General features: G+C 43.9%; 1 protein-coding gene and 1 non-coding gene across 2 annotated transcripts; both read right to left on the bottom strand.

The window, feature by feature from the left end:
- Positions 1-2,283: 2,283 nt before the first annotated feature.
- Positions 2,284-2,356, bottom strand: TRNAA-UGC (transfer RNA alanine (anticodon UGC)). Its single transcript has one exon. It is a non-coding gene; the product is annotated as a tRNA-Ala (tRNA).
- Positions 2,357-6,105: 3,749 nt separating this feature from the next.
- Positions 6,106-6,777, bottom strand: LOC138378748 (polyadenylate-binding protein 1-like 2). The gene has a single exon (XM_069464125.1). The coding sequence runs from the start codon at positions 6,706-6,708 to the stop codon at positions 6,106-6,108; it is 603 nt and encodes a 200-aa protein (XP_069320226.1). The 5' UTR covers positions 6,709-6,777.
- Between the last annotated feature and the right edge of the window lie 12,214 nt (positions 6,778-18,991).

Genomic DNA, 18,991 nt, shown 5'->3' with positions numbered 1-18,991 from the left:
TGAATATAGATACAAAATCTTCAACAAAACATTAGTAAACCAAACCCAGCAGCATATTACAATGATTTTAAGTCATGACCAAGTGAAATTTAACCAAGGAATCCAAAGGTTGAGCCACCTTGGATTCCTAAGATATCACCTAACTCCAATGAGGATGACCTTTATCAAAAAGTCCCAAAACAACAAATTCTGGCATGGATGTAGAGAGACTGGAACACTCTTACTCTGCTGGTGGGACTGCAAATTAGTACAACCTCTGTGAAAAGTAATTTGGAGATATCTCAAAGAGCTAAAAAGAGAAATACCGTTTGATCCAGCAATCTCACTACTAGGCATCTACCCAAAGGAAAAAAAGACATTCTACAATGAAGACATCTGCACTTGAATGTTTCAGGCAGCATAATTCACAACTGCAAAGATGTGGAAACAACCCAAGTGCCCATCAATACATGAGTGGATTAATAAAATGTGGTATACGTATACCATGGAACACTACTCAAATACAAAAAAACAATGGTGAACTAGCACCTCTTATGTTATCCTGGATAGAGATTGAGCCCATCCTGCAAAGTGAGGTATTACAAGGATGGAAAAACATGCACCACATGTACTCGCCATCAAATTGGTACTAACTGACCAACACTAAGGTGTTCACATTGTAGTAATACTCATTGGGTGCCGATCAGGGATTGGGGTCGGGGGGTAAACCCACAACTAATGGAATTGGAATGCACTGTATGGGGGAGGGACACACTTGTAGCCCTGGCTTGGGCGTGGCAAATGCATTACATGTAACCAAAATGTTTGTACCCCCATGATATCCTGATTAAAAAAAATTGAACTCAACATGGATCAAAGATCTAAAAGAGTAAAACTACAAAACTACTGGAATAATAAAATGGGCAAAGGGCTTGAATAGACATTTCTCCAAAGAAGATATATAAATAGTTAACACAGGCACATGAAGAGATCTTCAACATCATTAGTCAATAGGAAATGCAAATCATAACCTCATTGAGGTATTACTTCACATCTACTGGGATGACTATAATTTTTTTTTTTTTTTGAGACAGAGTCTCACTTTGTTGCCCAGGCTAGAGTGAGTGCCGTGGTGTCAGCCTAGCTCACAGCAACCTCAAACTCCCGAGCTCAAGGGATCCTCCTGTCTCAGCCTCCCGAGTAGTTGGGACTACAGGCATGCACCACCATGCCCGGCTAATTTTTTCTATATATATTTTTAGCTGTCCATATAATTTCTTTCTATTTTTAGTAGAGATGGGGTCTCGCTCTTGCTCAGGCTGGTCTCGAACTCCTGAGCTCAAACGATCCGCCCACCTCAGCCTCCCAGAGTGCTAGGATCACAGGCGTGAGCCACCGCGCCTGGCCCTATAATTTTTTTTTAAAAGAGAAAGTAACAAATGTTGCCTGGGATGTGGAAAAATTGGAACCCTCATACACTGATAATGGGAATGTTAAATGGTGTGGTCACTGTGGAAAACAGTTTGGCCACTCCTCAAAAAGTAAAACATAGAATCACCATATGACCCAGCATTTCCATCTCTAGTTATATACCCAAAAATGAAAGCAGAGTCTCAACATATATTTGTACACTTGTGTTCATAGTAGCCCTGTTTGCAGTAGCCAAAAGACGGAAATCACATGAACAAATAAATGAAGAAACAAAATATGCTATATCTATACATTGGAATTCAGCCATAAAAAGGAACAAGTATTGATGCACGATACAACATGAATAAGACTTAAAAAAAAATCATGCTAAGTGAAAGAAACCAGACACAAAAGGCCACATGATTTCACTTATATTCAATATCAAAAAATATACAAATCCATAGAGACAGAAAGATTAGTGGTTGGTAGGGGCTATGAGCAGGCAGCAATGACTGACTGCTTCATGGGTACGGGGTTTCTTTTGGGTGAATGAAAATTCTTTGGAACTAGACAGATATGAAGATTGCACAACATTGTGAATGGACTAAATGCCACTGAATTATGCACTTGAAAATGGTTAATTTTATGTTATGTGACTTACACCTCTATAAAATTATATGTGTGTGTGTGTGCATGTGTGTGTGATGGTGGACATTAGGGTACGTGGAAGAATTATACTTTATCATTTATTAACTCTTCTAAAAATCTGTAAAATGATTTGTCATTTATTACTTTAATTCCAAATAATTGCCTGATCAGATATGAGATTTCCTCCTTCAATTACATTTAACTTAAAGAAATACAACCCCAGTGGCAAACATCATCGCCTCACCATGGTTCCACTAGGACTTGGACCCAGGACCTTCTGCATGCAAAGCAGATGTGATAACCACTACACCATGGAACCACCACAATTTTAACATATATATATATATATATATATATATTTTCCTGGTCCTGGAAAAATCCAGCCAAAATATTGAAAGCAGCATTAAGGATGGGGTTATAGACAGTTTTGATTTCCTTTCCTTGTAATCAGAAATTGCTGATATTTCATCATAAACCTTCATTACCTATTTAATTTAAAATGTATACAAATTAAAATCATATATACTATAAAAACAATGTGATACTCTAAATCTACTTGTAGGAATATTTGTTCAAGAAATAATACTGAATAAAAGCAATGATTTGTGCTTCAGAATATTCTTAGCAGTTTTGGTTTGAATAAGGAAACACCAGAAACAACAAACACCTAAATCCACCAAAATTAGAGGCAAGATTAAGATGAAACCTATCTAAATAGATCTGTGTCATAGACCAAAAGGTTAGTAATTGTTATATGTGAATAGGAGAATAATTAGTTATTTTTATTTTATTTGGCCTATTAATGCTATTTGATTTCTTTTTTAAAATAAACTTATTTGAATAACAAGCAAAACAAAATTTGTTTTAAATTACAAAACAAAAAATGAGGTATGGCTTTATAGTATTATATTGGCAAAAAATAAAGTTTATAATACCCAAGGAGGAACTTATGCAAGAAATGGGCATTATCTAAACTACTGGTGGAAACATAAAATGGTATATACAGGCTACTTGATAGTACAGTTAAAGAACATTAAAAGGCCTCTACTTTTCAATTCCACATTTAGTTATTTATCTTAAGTACATAATACTACAAGAATGCTGCTACAAAATTATTCATCACAGATTCAGATTTCTGGGGAAAATTTAGAAACTACTTTAAAGTCCAAAGTAAAGAAACACTTTTAAAAAATTCTGATCCATTTATACAATGGCAGCTAGTTGTGAAAGAATATTGAATAGCAAAAGATATTTTAGATATATTTGCAATAAACTGAACATAAAATTTTGACAGAATGCATTCAGTATGAAGGTATAGAATATACATTTAGTATATAATATATTCAGTATGATTCTATGTTTGTTTTAAAATTTACAAATAGGCAAAGCCCTTAAAGATATAAAATAATCTCTTTAAAGTGGCTGTTGTATAGATATAATATGCATATCTTTTTTAAGCAATGCAGTTGTAAAATGAAATGATTTTTAAAAACCCCACAAGCCCACCAATTTCTTATAACTTAAAAAAACTTAAGAAGATGAGTAGGGAAATATGCACTCCTGTACACTGTTGGTGGGAATAAACTTTATGGAAGAAGCATTTGGCAACAGACGGCAAAGTATATAAGGCAATTAAATATCCCTAGATGTCAGCAAACATTCAGCTACAAATGTGTTCCCCATAGAGATAATCTGGGGAAAAGTCAAAACCATTTAAAAATACATCTAAGGGCTAGGTTTAGAAATTATAGCTCATCCATAAAACAAAACATTAAGTAAAATCAAAATTATAGGAGAATATTTAATAATTTGGAAAGCTGATGAGACTTGTTATGATGAAAATATCCCACAGTGAAAAACATACATTCTATATTAAATTTTTGGAGAAATTATTTATATATATGCCTAAAATGTTTCAAAGGTTTTTTTTTTTTTTTGTCAAGTGGTAGAATTAGGAGTGATTTTGACTTTTTTCCTTAGCAATATTTTTAAATGTTTTTATTATGATAAAATACTGTTTGTATAAAGATAATTGCTAAGATAAATTTTAAAATATTTCTAATTACCCTGATAAAATATTAGAAGAGTGTAGAAATTATTGTAGTACCAAGTCCAGAAAATTGTCCAGATGTCCGGGTCCACTCACTGTATTTCTACACTTTATGAAAGTAAATTGGTACTATCTTCATGGGTGGTAACTTACTAAGGAACCAGATGGAAAAAAAGCTTTTAAACCTCTCATATCCTTTGACCCTTCAATTCAACTTCCTCCCACATCCCTTGACGCTTCAATTCTGCTTTTAAAAATGTTTGTTCAAGAAATAATTATGAATGTAAGCAAGATTTGTGCACTGTGATATTCATGGGAGCTTTGGTTTGGACAAGAAAAAAACTGAAAAACCCCAAATTTTTAACAATGAAGAAGTACTTAAAACAAATATATCCCTGTATCTATATCTAAATATGGATATATACACATACATATATGTAAAGATGTATATCTTCTATCAAGCTCATCCATACACTGGAACACTAAACAGCCATGGAAATTATTTTAGAAGAATATTTAATGACATGAAAGGAAGTTTGAGAATATCTATACATCTATGTCTATAATATATATTTATGTGTGAAAAAGCAGATATTGAAACAATATATACATTAATTTCACATATATATCACATGAAAAATACTGGGCAGATACAGATGAAAATGTTTCGGGAATGTATGGGTAATCATTAGGACTGATTACTGTTGACACTAATTTTCTTCTGTTAATTTGTTTCTGCCATGAAGCTGAATTATTCTTCTGACAACAGGGAAAAGGACAGGAAGTGGGCACAGGGTAAGGGGGTCATAAACAGTGTTTAATTCCAGCAAAACAACCAAGGACAGTGAAATACCATTTACAGCCCATCAAGCTGGCCAAGACACACACACACACACACACACACACACACACAGGCACACAATTATAGTGACCAGGAGATTGCGCAGGGGAAATGGGCATACTCTTTTCACTAGCTGCGCTGGCTGGCACGAGTGCAAATCGGTAAAATGCTTATGGAGAGGGCCTTTTGGCAACACACAGGAAAAGTCTTTACAATGTCTGTATGTGGATCCTGCAAGTCCACGGTTAAGGAGATCATCGGGATGCTAGCAAAGATTTGGCTTGACAAGGAAGGATTCACTCATCAGAGCACACGCAGTGTTGGTTTTAAACACAGGGAAAGAACTAGGCACCACCTGAATGTCCAACAATGCGGGAATGATTACAGAAATGTTAAGGTCCATGGATACACTGAGCACTGTGCAGGCACTGAAGATGACGTTTCATAAGCCCGTTGAATAACATGGAAAGAAGTTCAATGGGTTGATTTTTGTTTGGTTTTAGTTGCTGAAAAAGCAGGTTAAGAAACATCAAATACATGAACCATTCTATAACAGTGTGTTAAAAGGAAAGGTGGGGTGGGGGAGAGGAGGGGAGAGCAAGAGAGGGAGAGAAGAAAGCCTGGAAAACAGCACACCAAAAGGGTAAAAGCGGTTCTCTCTGGGTAGTAGGATCACGGGGATCAATTACTCTCTTGATTTTCCCTCATCTGATTTCCAGCTCCTTTCTGATGTTTCCACCATAAAATTTGTATCACCTGTGCAGTAAACAAAGAGAGAATGAAAATGCTTTTTTAAGCCAAACCACAGGGAGAAGAGGCAGCCTTTAACCCACAATGGCACAGATTAGTAAGATTATTCACAACACCCTTGGTGGGGGTGACAGGAGGAAGTGAAGGACAGGAAAAGAGGAGGGAGAGGGTAGAAAGTGGGGGAGGTGGAGGAAGCAGGGGACTAGGAGGAGAGAGAGGGTGAGAGGGAGCGGGGAGAGGTACAAGGAGAGGGAGAGGAGAAAGAGAAGAAGGAGCTAGAGAAGGGGGTGGAGAGACAGAGAGGAAGAGGGAGAGAGAGAGACCTGCACTCCCAATACAATACACTGCTGGTGGGTTGGGGGTGGGGTTGTAAACCGGGTGGGAGCCAAGGTTTGGCTCTGCTGGCTGGGTGGCTTCTGGGATGTCTTCATCGAAAGGTGGCCTCCTCATCGGTGTCTTCCTCGAAATCCTTGACGTCAGCACTGGTGGACTGCCTGGCCCAGGCTCCCCTTTCGGCCTCTCGTTCTTTATGCGACTTGAATCTCCCGACGAAAATTTTGCGGTAGTTGAGGAACATGCCATTCATCGCATCGATGGCTCGCTCCGCGGACTCCTGCTTCTGGAAGTGCACGAACCCATAGCCCTTGGGCCCCTTTTCATCGCAGGCCACTTTGCAGGAGAGGATGTTGCCAAACGCCGAGAAGATGTTGTACAGCGCCTTGTTGTCGATGGTCTTGCCCAGGTTCTTGATGAAGACGTTGCCCACCCCGCTTTTGCGGAGCGAGGGGTCCCTCTGGGACCACATGATGCGCACTGGCCTGCCCTTTATGACATCAAAGTTCAGGGTCTCCAGGGCCCGCTTGGCATCCACCGGTTGCTGATAGTTGACGTACGCATAGCCCAATGAGCGGCGGGTGATCTTGTCCCTGCAAATGCGGATGGAGAGGATGGGCCCGGCTGGACTGAACTTCTCATACAGCATTGCCTCGGTCACCTCAGGGTGCAGGTCGCCTACATACAGCGAGGCCATGGGAAAGTCTGGGTTCCCCTCAGAGCCCCCGCCGGTCTCCGCATCGGCATCCGCGGCGGCGACCGCGGCGGCCACGGCGAGGGCCACGGCCTCCTCATCCTCATCCGCATTTTCCTCCCCCAAGGGGGGGGCCGCAGCCTCCGCTCCGGTGGCGGCTTCGGCTGCGCTGGCCTCCGCCACTGCCACAGCCGCTGCCGCCCGGGCGGCCTCCGCCTCCCCCAGGGTGGCCTCTGCTGCTGCCTCCTCTACTGAGGCCTCGGCCTCCACCTCAGCCTCCACCTCTGCTTCCGCCTCCGCCACGGAGGCCTCCGCCACCGCCTCTGCCACGGTCGCCGCCGCAGCCTCCGCCGCCGCCGCCGCCGCCGCTGCCGCTGCCGCCACCGCCGCCGCCACTGTCGCCGCTGTCGCCACGGTCGCCGCTGCCGCCGGGCCGCTACCGCGACCTCCCTTCCCGCGAGCAAGGAGGATGGAGAGGCGGGGGAGGGCAGGAGGGCCCGGGGGTGCCGGAACCCGGGCCTGGGGCGCGAGCAGGAGCTGGCACAGGGGACCCGGAGCCAGCCGAGCTGGCGAGTCCAAATCACCTGGGATGGCGAGCACTGCCAAGAGCGCGCCGGTGCGAGTCGCCGCAGCCTGCAGCCTGCTGCTGTTGCCGCCGCCGCTCGGTCCTGGGCTAGCGTGCGGGGCGCAGGCGGGCGGGCGGGCGGCGTGTGGTGGGGGGCGGGGGGTGTTGGCGTCTGTGGTCCGGGCAGCTGGGAAGGCTTCTTTCTCTTTGGTTCCCCCTGTAGCTGCTGCGGGGCTGCGGGGCTGAGGGCGGGGGGAGGGTGTGGGAGGGAGCCGGAGGCTGGGGGCGGGGGCGGAGTGGGGGTGGAGGAGTGTGACTGCCCAGCGTCTCGAGTCGCCTGGATATTTGTGAAGAGGACGCCAGGGAAAGGGTTCCACGGTGGACGAAGGGGATAAGGGTTCGATTTGGAAGCCGGGGGCGGGGGGGGGGGTTGTATTTTATCCTCCCATCCTCATATGGAACGTTTAAATGATTAAATCAAGTACCTTGCAAAAGAGGGTGGAGTGGCTTTCAGGATACACTTGCCTGGCCTAAACAAAGCCAAGATAAATAGTTTTCTCACATCCAGGGTTCCTCTCCCCCGACCCCCGCCAAAAGAGCACACGCACTCCCCAACATCACCACCACCAAGGAAACAACTCCTATTCTGAGCCTCCCAAGCTCCCTTGTGCAGCCTGCTGATCCATTTTCTGAGAGATCGCTCCCCCTTTTCCAGCTCTTTCCCTCCTCTGCAACACTGGCAAAAGAGAGAATAAAAAACATGAACTCGTTCATGATGTCCTGCCACAAATATTGATGGAGCTGGTGCCAATCCCCAGGGATAAAGGGGTCTGGGAGACAGGAGGGCATAGACTGGTTTTGAGCTTGTCCTTGGGAGCAGACAATCTGGGCTGGAAACCCTGTCCCTGCTCCAGACTATGGGAAAACTATGGACCTGGGGTTCTGCACACCCCCAACTCCCATCCCCACCACAGCCTCAGGACATGCAGCCTGGAAGCGGGGGTGGGGGGGTGGTGGTCAAGAGCACCCTGTGGCTAGGACTGCCCTCAATGATAAGGTGAGGAAAACCAAACTGAGAGAGTGCTGGGGCTGGGAACAGGCCCTGGTCCAGGGCCAGGCACTTGTTTATTCTTGGCTCTCCCCTCAAGGTGCTGAGGTTTCTAACCTGGACCAAGAAATACACATCCAGGTTCGAAAGGAAAACCAAAACGAAACATGAAATTTCTCTCTAGAATGAGGTGCCTGGTCCCAGTTCACCAGTTAATATTTATGGAAGGCTTATCAAGTACTTGGCACTGGGAGGGCGGGGGCGGGGGCGTTGCTGGCTAAAAGAGAGGCAATGTGGCAAGTGAGCAGTGAGTGTTGATGTGTTGGAGGTGTGGGGCGGTGAGAAGAGGTGAGCAGTATGTGTGGTGGGAGCAGAGAGGCTACACAGGGCCAAATGCTGAGGGGATAGACAAGCGAGCAACCGTGTAACGGAGACTAGAGTCCCACTTCCTCCATAAAGGAGGACCAGACACTAACTCTTCCTAGTAGGAATCAAGTGAGGCTGCACCGAAGATGGAACCCCTGAGGTGTGCTTTAAAAGAGGAGGAGCAGTCCACCATGTTGAGGCAGGAGAGAAGGCATTCCAGGCAGAGGGATCAGTCTGTACCCAAGGCCCTTTGGCATGAGAAAACACACATGGTCACTTCCGATCATGCCTCATAATCTGGCGAGGACAGAGCTCATGGTCTCCAAGAGCACATGGTAGAAGATGGGGCTGGAAGGTGTGGGGCCCTGAGAGGCAAGCTAAGGTGGTTGGACTCTATACCCATGGTCAGGTGCACCACTCAGCATGTTCAAGGAGGGAAGCGGTATGATCAGAACTTTAGAAAGAGTAAAAATTAAACGTCAATATGCATATATAAGTGTGCATGCACATGTGCACACTGACAAAACCAAAGCAAGGTTGATAGAACAAAAAGAAGAAAGTCAGATGTGACCAGTTCCAAAAGAGTCGGAACGACTCTTCCCTCTGTCCCTCCTTTTGTTCCATAAATAGGGGTCTCACACTTACCATGAGCCAGTGGGGCCAGATATTTAAAATGACCAAACCACAGTGCCTTCCCTTAGGATGTCTTCATTCCACTAAGGCTCAGGCTGCCCACACAGAAAACAGAAATGCCAGCAGAAGGCTATAAGTGCTATGTGATTGGACTAGGGTGGTCGTGGAATTTCACCGGCCCAGCACATATTCTCTCCTCCCCCACGTCCACCTTCTCTGGGTAAATAAAGCTGTTTTCTGTGGTGTTAGTGTTGGCTGGATCTGGGCAGTCGCACATGATAGAACAACCCTGAACCTGAGGAAGTGACCGAGCCGCTGTAGGGTGCAAGACAGTGAGAGCTTTCCATTGCTGGCTGGAAAGCATCCCAAGATGGCTGAGAAGCAGACACACAGACTTGTACCTCGTCAGCTTGCGAAGTCCAGCTCTCTGCCCCTAGGCAGGGCTAGTGCCAGCAAAGGCAAGGGACAAAGACCTAGGAAAAGCCTGCTGTACAGCCCATGCCTGACCAAGGTGATCACTGTCACCAATGTTAGGAGCCATCTCCTGGGAGTCTAGGTTGTTTGCAGGCAAGGGGCAGATGAGCTGTGCCTCACCGTTCCAGGTGGTTGTCCAAGAGGGGCCCGAGAAGGCAGAGGCCAAGGGGGAAGCCCTGATTGCTGAGGAGTAGGGGATGTGGCAATGATGAGAAGAGCTTCTTGGCCCATTGTTAGGAGACTGAAATTACAAAGAAGACCAATCAGGGACCAAGTCGAGGACTAGGGCTCAACAAGATCTCTTTCTCCAGCTTTGGCTTCCAGCCCAAAGAGCCAACAGAAATCAGTGAAATAGCGGAAGAAAGAGGTTCAGAGAAGTCGTGCTATGGCCAGCAAATCCCCAAACCTCAAGATAATCCCTAGGATCCTGAACCTCCAGCAACGGGAATAGGACTACTAAAGTGACAAGGACCCAGCTGAAGACTACTCTCAAAGTCCTTTCTCGAGGGCCTCCATGGAGTCCTCACCTCCTTTTTTTACTTTGTGGTCAGTTTCTGCCACCCTCAGTTGAATGTGTTCTGACTGCTATACACTGTGACAGGGGCAAAAATAAAGAGCTCTGTGGAATGTCAGTGGTGGGGGGGGGATCCCTTTCTTGTAGGAAGAAATGCTATTGATTTCATTCCATCAATGATTCAACAAGTATTTATGGATTTGCGGGGGGCCATCTATATACCAAGTATTCTTCTCATCAGAGAGTCCCTGCACTCAGGGAGCTTATTTTCTAGTGGAGAGGCAGGCGATAGATCAGAAAATATAAAAACAGTTAAAAGTTGCTATGAATGCTCTCAGGGAAACAAACAAGATGATTTGGTACATATTGCCTAGAACCCTAGAGAAGTGGCAAAGCAGGAGATATGAAGTTCAAGGAAGACCTTTCTGAGGACAATGATAAGCTGCCAGTCCTGCAAGGCACTGGGGGAACAGCCAGCCCAGCAGAGGGAACTGCAATTCCCTTGGTCCTGTGGCAGAAAAGAAGGGTTCTGGAGGGACAGAAAGAATGCCAGTGTGGCTGGAGCCCAGCCAGTGTGAGAGGGGATAGAGGGAAGGAACAGAGGAAGGTGTGGTGGTGGGTGGAGCTATGACAAAAAGTTTGATCCTTATTCAGAGAGTGCTCTGGGGAACCAGAGAGAGGATTGAAGCAGGGGACTGCCATAATCTGATTTACATTCAATGGTTTCTGTCTGGCTCCTCTGTGTGGAAAATATTGCAAGTGTTAGGGTACAAAGGAAAGCAGGCAAGCCAGTTAGGAGGCTGTTGCAGTAGTCCAGTTGAGTGACTGCTGCGGCTTGGCCCACACTGGAAGCATGAATTTGGAGAATAGTGCATGGATTCACATAGTATTTTGGAAATAGAAGAGACTGCACTTGCTGATAGGTTAAAGGCAGTCAGTGAAAAAACTTACGGAATGAATGATTACTACAAGAGTGTTTTCTTGCACGACTTCATCATGGAGGTGTTATGTGTGGTCATAGGCAATATAGGGAGTGGGTGTGCTAGATTTAGAGAAGAGGGAAAGACAGTGGGATGGGTGTCAAGAGCTCCTATTTGCACACATCAAGTTTCTGAAGTCTATTTGTCATCCATAGTGGCTGGAGAAACAGAATTATCAAGACAACAGGATACAGATAGTGTTTATTAAAGCCATGAGACTGGGTAGGATCACCTAGAGAGAGTATGGCCAGGAGAAGAAGGTGCACGGCTACTCGCTGAGACACTCTGACATTTAGAAGTTGGGCTGAGGAGCACAAGCCTGAAAAAGAGATTCAGAAGGACTGAGCAGTGAACAGGCCTTCTCTCCAAGCTTCGCATGTCCAAACCTCCCTCCTCTCCAAGGCTTTGCATATCCATCCAGCCTCAAGGTCCTCACTCAGGTCCTGCTCTCAGTGTTCCTAGCTGTGCATGCATGGCAGTTGCTTTAGAATGGGACATCAATGACTTTATGTGCTAGGGTTTGGACTTCTCTTTCTGATCATTTCTCAGTGGAGCTTTGAAAAGAGAGAGGCTCAGAGACAGAGATCTTCAATGAGTGGGGTAGGCATGACTCCTCTATTTCATGTGGCCCACCTCCTTCTTCCTATCAGCAGGGAGAAACTGAAAGGAGTAGGGATGCAGTTCAGAGAGCAGGGGGAAAAGAGTGCAAAAGAATGGAAGAAGGAGGGGGATGGGGGCACCAACGGGGAGAGGGACAGATCAACTCTATACACAAAAGTGAATCAAAACACAGGAAACAGGGGTCTACTTAAAGAAGTCTCTTCCCATGACTTGCTTGTTGCCATAGGTGTGTGTGGGGGTGCCATGGAGAATGAAAGCACAACTGTATTTTGGAGTAGGGAAATTGTTTCTGTCAGTACACACTGGATCCCCCTAAATTCCTCCAAATAAAGATAATTATGGGATGCAGGCTGACAAAAAAATCAACTTTAGACTGTTATTTAGGGAAAATTGGAAAGTGTTTGGATGTGCCCCGGGCATTTAACAAATAATAACCATGATTATTAAGTTGTCTTGAATAAATACAACACATTTAGCAAACGGTCCTTCGGATCCTTATCAAGTGAAGAGTTAAGGAAGACATACACGTATGTGGAGCAAGGATGGAATGGGAATCAGTCCTGTAGAAATAAGAGCTCCAGGACATAAGGATATAAGTGCAGCATGTTTATAGCCGAATGGTTCCTATTGGGAAAACTAGAACCCCAAGCAAGTATACGCCAGTTGAGGGGTGACTGATACATTGCCAAGTAGCCATTCCGTAGATTACTGTGCAGCCATTAACAAGTTTGAGTTATATTTATGTAACAGAGGCAAAGGCCTGAAAAGGAGCAAAAAAATGTTTTATGAGCTGTCTTTTTAATCCCCCCTCCCCTTTTGGGAATTGAAACCTGCATTCCCGCCCAAGGCCAGTAAACAGAGGGGCAGAAAAATGTTCTTTGTTCTTTGTTTCCTTTTATCTTAGTACCACAGGAGATGGCTCAAGGGAATTGTCTGGTAGCCCAAAGCTGAACCCCCCCTTTTAAAAGCTGTGCATTTCTGCTTACCGATAGGATGATGGTACTTTAAGACAAGAGTCTGACATCCTTCTCATTTGCCAGCAAATTAATAAACTTCTCTTTCCTTTTCCTCAGACGGCTTTTCCTCCTTCATTCGTTTGGCCATGGGGACTAGTACCGAACTTTGGGTAACATTTATATGAGCTGATTTCCAAAATGTGCTATTATTAGGTGAGAAAAGCAGGTTACAGAAAAGGGAACAGTATGTGGTACCGTTATTGGAGCAGGGGAGAAGAAATGAGGTGGTGATCTCATACCTACTTGACTGTCTACTTGACATCTCCACCTGGATATCTCATAGGGATTCCATCCTTAAATGGCAAAAATGGAGATCCTGAGCTTCTTTCACCACCACCACCCACATTCCTCAACTTTGCACCACCCATAGTAGTCTTGCCCCAAGAAAAATGAACAACACCTCCGTCCATCCTGGTACCAAATTCAAATTAAAAGAAAGAGTCACCCTTATTTCTTACCTCTCTACATGTTTCTCTGGCCACCATACCATCCTTCAGCAATTTCTGTCACCTCTGCCTCCCAAACACCACCTGAACCTCTTAAACTCCACTGGAGTCCACCATTGTGTCTTGCATGTGTTCCCACCATAGCCTCCTAAGTGGTCACCTGCTTCCAACAAACTCCCTTCTCTATCCAGCAGCCAGACTGATCTTTCTGAAAGATGAATCATGCCTTTTGCCTGCCCTACTTAAGATCCCAGACAGGGGCTCCCCATTTCACTTCCACTAAAGTGCAAACTCCTCAACATGGCTTAAATATAATGAGCTGCATGGTGTGGCCCTTACCAACCTCGCCCTTCTCACCTCTCTAGATACTGGCCAATGTGGGGCTTCTTAGAATGCTTTGACTACTCCAAATTTCAAGCTCCAAGCTCCAAGCTCAAGCCTCCTGGGGCCTTCCATTTACCTAAAACCTTTCTCCATCCTTTTAAAATTGTGAACAAGTTTTTAAAGATACAAAACTCACAGTGAGTCACAGAACACATGCCCAGATACACATCCAACAATAACATTTTGTCCTAGTTTTGTTTCAGATGTTTAGACTTTTAGGGCAATAAAACAATACAAACTACAGCTACCACCCTCTTTGGAGCCCTCTCCATTCCATTCTCTTTCCTTCCTCCCCACAGAGAAGTACCTAGGTCAATTCTGCATGTGATTAAAGCCAGGAGACAAGCAAGACCTTGGTTTCCCTCTCTCTTATTTCTTTGCTCTCTGTGTGTCCCTTTTCCCTCACTGCTTAATTTACCTGAGGTTGAGAGTCTCTTTGGCCCTTTTGTCTTTGTCTCTCAGAAGCAGGCAGGGTCCATAAAAGGGATCATAATTGGTGATATTTGGACTCAGGATGATCATGAGGAATGAAGAAGCCTATGCTCCTAGGAGTTTTTGTAGATTCCTACATTCCTGGGCCTGGCTTGGGGCAAACAGAAGAAGATGGGCCTTGGAGTCAAATTGGCTCCTAAGCAGAATTCCAGGGCAAAACACTTAACCGCTCTGAGCCTCCCTCTGTGCTTGGAGTTTGAATTTCAGAAACTCTAACAATCTTAGGGATTTCCTTTATAACAAGTGGTTTTGCCCCAACCCTGCTTAGGAACCAAAAAAAAGGGCTATCTTGAGGGATGTTTTTTACATAGCATTCCAGATATTTTTCTCCTCTGAGAACCAATTCACCTTCCAACACATGCTTAAACTGTCAACTAATGCCCTTCTTTGTCATAATTGTGGGCAGTTTACAGAAGTGATCTTATAACAATGTACCTAGAGATATGCCCCAGGCCATGGCTTTACAATTGTGCTTACCTTCCTCAAGTGGCTTTAATTTTTTCTTTTCTTAGCTTTGGAGTCCTCATCTGTACAAAGCGATATGTATAAGTTTGACAAGTGATAACGTATGGTAAATGTTTTCACAGTGCCTGGCATGCGTTCAATGCCCAATACAAGAAACTCCTTTCATAATCTCATTTCCCTCTGTCCTGAGGATGTGCTTGTTCAGCTAATTTTTGAAGGCCCAGTGTCTTTTCTTTATGGTGCTCCAGGAAGCCTGGAATTTTCTCCCTAACCAGGAGCAAAGCATCAGTACAGATGAAGCGGACAGGGTTCCCTTGGGTTCCATCCCAGGTTATAGCTGGATTTTACTCCAGACAACTGCCTGATTCTCCAGCCTGAACTCCCTTAGCTTTGTGAACTAAAATAAAATTTTAAGGCTCACCCCCCCCCCAACCAATTGACTAAATGGACCCCCTCGTGGCCAAAAGGAATATCCTAAAACTAAATTGCCTGCCAGGAGGAAGGAGGTTAGACATATCTTATCATGTCCCCTCCCTTCTTGGGGACATCCTTTGTAACCCATTAACAGGCCTAAGGGTATGTGAGACAAACCTAGAGGTCCTCAATTTACACAACAAATATATGTCCGGTGGCTTATTTCTGATAAACAGCAACTATGTCAAAACATTCCAAGCCTTTAGACAAAGCTTCATGCCAATTACAAGCCAGAGAATCTTTAAACCCACCTATAACCTGTAAGTGCCCCCCCCCATTTCCAAATGGCCCACCTTTTCGGGCCAAACCAATGTATGCCTCCCACGTATTGATTTATGACTTTACCTGTAACCCCTGTCTCCCTGAAATGTATAAAACCAAACTGTAACCCAGCCACAGCAAGTCCACTTGCTCAAGGCCTCTTGGGCGTGGCTCTGGGTCATGATCCTCAAATCTGGCTCAGAATAAATTTCTTTAAAATTATTTTACAGAGTGTAGTTTCTTTTCCGTTGACAGCTTACACCCTCATTCATGTTTTCTGTGCTTCTCCCAACTATAAGACCTCAGTATGATCCATTTATTTATTTTCTGGAGGTCCAAGGATCTTGCAAATTAACACATTGAAAGCATGGCATTTTCTGTACTCACCCAGAAACCGCTCAGAAGGTTTGATAATACTATCTCAACAGAATGAGGTATTGAGTCAGGAGTGAATTTTCTGTCAACTGCTACTCATTGCTTTGAACAACATTTTCAGGGCCATTTTGGGGAAAATTGACTGTAAGGTAATACACTTTTTCAACTTCTTTGCTGCAGGCTACGGAATGCATTTTAATGCCTCCATGATGTCTCTGGATCAATATTACCAACACTCACCGTTGTGATGTGACAAATTCATGGATTACTCAAGTGTGAATAGGTGACCTTCATTGCTGAGCAATTTAGGTTTTCATTCTATTTAACAGATGTAAAATGAAAACCCCTTGGATATGGTAAAATCTTGCTAAAGTCATGGTGATTGACCTTGGGACTTCCTCCCATACACACCATCTTTTAAAAACTATACTATCCAGAAAAGAAAAGAAAAGAAAAAAAGAAAAGAAAAAGAAAAAGAATGTAACTTTTTTCTAAAAATGTTCCGCTCCTGGTACATATAATAGTGATGATCAGAAAGTACAAAGGAGTTTATGATAAAAAGCAAAGGTCCAAGGTCCCATTACTTCCTACTCCCCAGTTGTGCTTCCAGGGGTAGACCATTTTAATAATTTCTACTTGCCTTGTTGTGTCACTTGCCTCCTTACATCCAAATGAAATGCCTAATCCTCTATTTCAGTAGTTTCTAGGCCAAACATCATCAAGTGACCACATTCTACTAGAGAGGAGGCTTTAACTCACTCACACAGTCTTCAATTTGCCCTCTCTTTCTCTCAATTTTTATACCTTCTTCTAATGTTTAGTTTCTCTATTGGTGATGCTAGTAACTTTAAATGATATGCTTAACTCTCAGTTTCTTGCATACCCCTGAGTCAGTTTTCCTTGGTTTTCTATAAAGTGAGGATATTATCACCTCTCTCCTTCCCTTTTCTCAACCTCACCTCTCCTCCTCCTTTCTAGATCCTCTTTTCCAACCAGACTGATACTCATTTACATCCACTTCTGGAAACCTAATCAAATCCTTTGTGCTTTGAAAAACAACACAAGCCTTTTACCTTTTAATGAATCTCTAATAACATTGGCCACCGGGCTGCATTTTTTCACTGAGTGTAGGCTGGGTCACTACAAGGAGATTAATCTGGGTATCAAGTTTGAATCCTCTCTTTTTCTGTAGTCCATGAACTTCTGAAAGGTTGGCCACATTTGAGTTTGATTTATATTTGATTTATGCATCCAACACACACTCTATGTCTCACACACATGCAAGCACTTAAAATGGCACAAAGATAATTCATTATTAAACCTATTAATCCAAAAACAACCCACGAAATGTGTGTTGTTATAACCTCTATTTTGCACATGGGAAAGCTGTGGTACCAATCAGTTAAATAACCTCCCCAAGGTCTCTCACATATAATAAGTGGCAGAGTCTGGGTTGTAATTCAAAGCAAGGCAGTCTTGTTCCAGAGTTGCTCCTGGTGATCGCTATGTTATTCCACACTGAGCTTCCCTCTTTCGGTTTATCAGAATCTACAAATGTTACCAAATCTGTTGAAACAGATAGAAAAATACAGGGATGTGTAAAAAATGCTTAACAATCCCCTTACTATTGCAACCCCCTCCAATCTCAGGTACCTGAGGTTACAGAGAACACAATTATCTGTTTTATTTATACTTTCCTCAAGCCCATACAAATACAGGCATACCTTTTTTATTGCACCTCACTTCGTTGCACCTCGCAGATATTGCATTTTTCACAAATTGAAGGACTGTGGCAAGCCAGTGTCCAGCAAGTCTATCTGTTGGCGCCATTTTTCCAGCAGCACATGCTCACTTTGTGTCTCTGTGTCACATTTTGGTAATTCTCACATTATTTCAAACATTTTCACTGCTATTACACCTGCTATGGTGATGTGTGATCAGTGATCTTCGATGTTTCTATTGTAATTGTTTTGGGGCGCCACAAACTGTGGCCATATATGACAGCAAATTTAATTGATAAATGTGTGTGTTCTGACTGCCCCATGGATCAGCACTTTCCCCATCTCTCCCCCTCTACTTGGGCCTCCCTATTCCTTGAGACACAACAATATTGAAATTAGGCCTACTAGTAACCCTACAGTGGCCTCTAAGTGTTCAAATGAAAGGAAGAGTCCCATGCCTCTCACTTTAAATCAAAAGCCAGATATGATTAAGCTTAGTGGGGAAAGCATATCAAAATCCAAGAGAGGCAGAAAGCCAGGCGTCTTGTGCCAAACAGTTAGCCAAGTTATGAATGTAAAGGAAAGCTTCTGGAGGGAAATTAAAAATGATACTCTGGTGAACACATGAATGATAAGTGAAACAGCCTTTTTGCTAATATGGAGAAAGTTTTAGTGGTCTGGATAGAAGATCAAACCAGCCACAACATTCCCTTAAGGGAAAGCCTAGTCCAGAGAAAGGCCCTAACTCTCTTGAAGGTAGCCACACTAAATAACAGATTTTCATTGTAGACGAAGCAGCTTTACATTAAAAGAAGATGCCATCTAAGACTTTCATAGACAGAGAGGAGAAGTCAATCCCTGGCTTCAAAAGCTTCAAAGGACAAGCTGACTCTCTCATTAGGGGCATTCACTGGTGACTTTAAGTTGAAGCCAATACTCATTTACTATTCCAAAAATTTTAGGGCCCTGTCTTAGTCTGTTTTCTGTTGCTTTTATTGTAATACTTGAAACTGAGTCATTGATCAAGAAAAGGAATTTATTTCTTACAGTTAGGGATGCTGAGAAGTTCAAGGTCAAGAGGCCATGTCTGTTGAGGGCCTTCTCTCTGGGAGGGAGCCTGCAGAGGCCTGAGGCAGTGCAGGGCATCACATGGTGAGGAGGCTGAACATGCTAGCTCGAGTCTCTCTTCCTCCTCTAAACACACAAGTCCCACTCCCATAACAATCTATTAATGCACTAACCCATTAATCTATTAATCCATTAATCCATGAATGGATACATCCATTCATCAGGACAGACCCCTCATGACCCAATCACCTCAACGGGCCCCACCTCTCAATACAGCCAGGTTGGGGATTAACTTTCAGCATGAGTTTTGGAGAAGACAAACATTCGAACCATCGCAGGCCCTTAGGAATTTTGCTAAATCCACTCTGCCTGTGCTCTCTAAA

Source organism: Eulemur rufifrons, chromosome 30 (assembly GCF_041146395.1).
Source record: "Eulemur rufifrons isolate Redbay chromosome 30, OSU_ERuf_1, whole genome shotgun sequence".
NCBI lineage: Eukaryota > Metazoa > Chordata > Mammalia > Primates > Lemuridae > Eulemur > Eulemur rufifrons.
The sequence above is the reverse complement of the archived record's forward strand: the minus strand, read 5'-3'. Positions and strand labels throughout refer to the sequence as shown.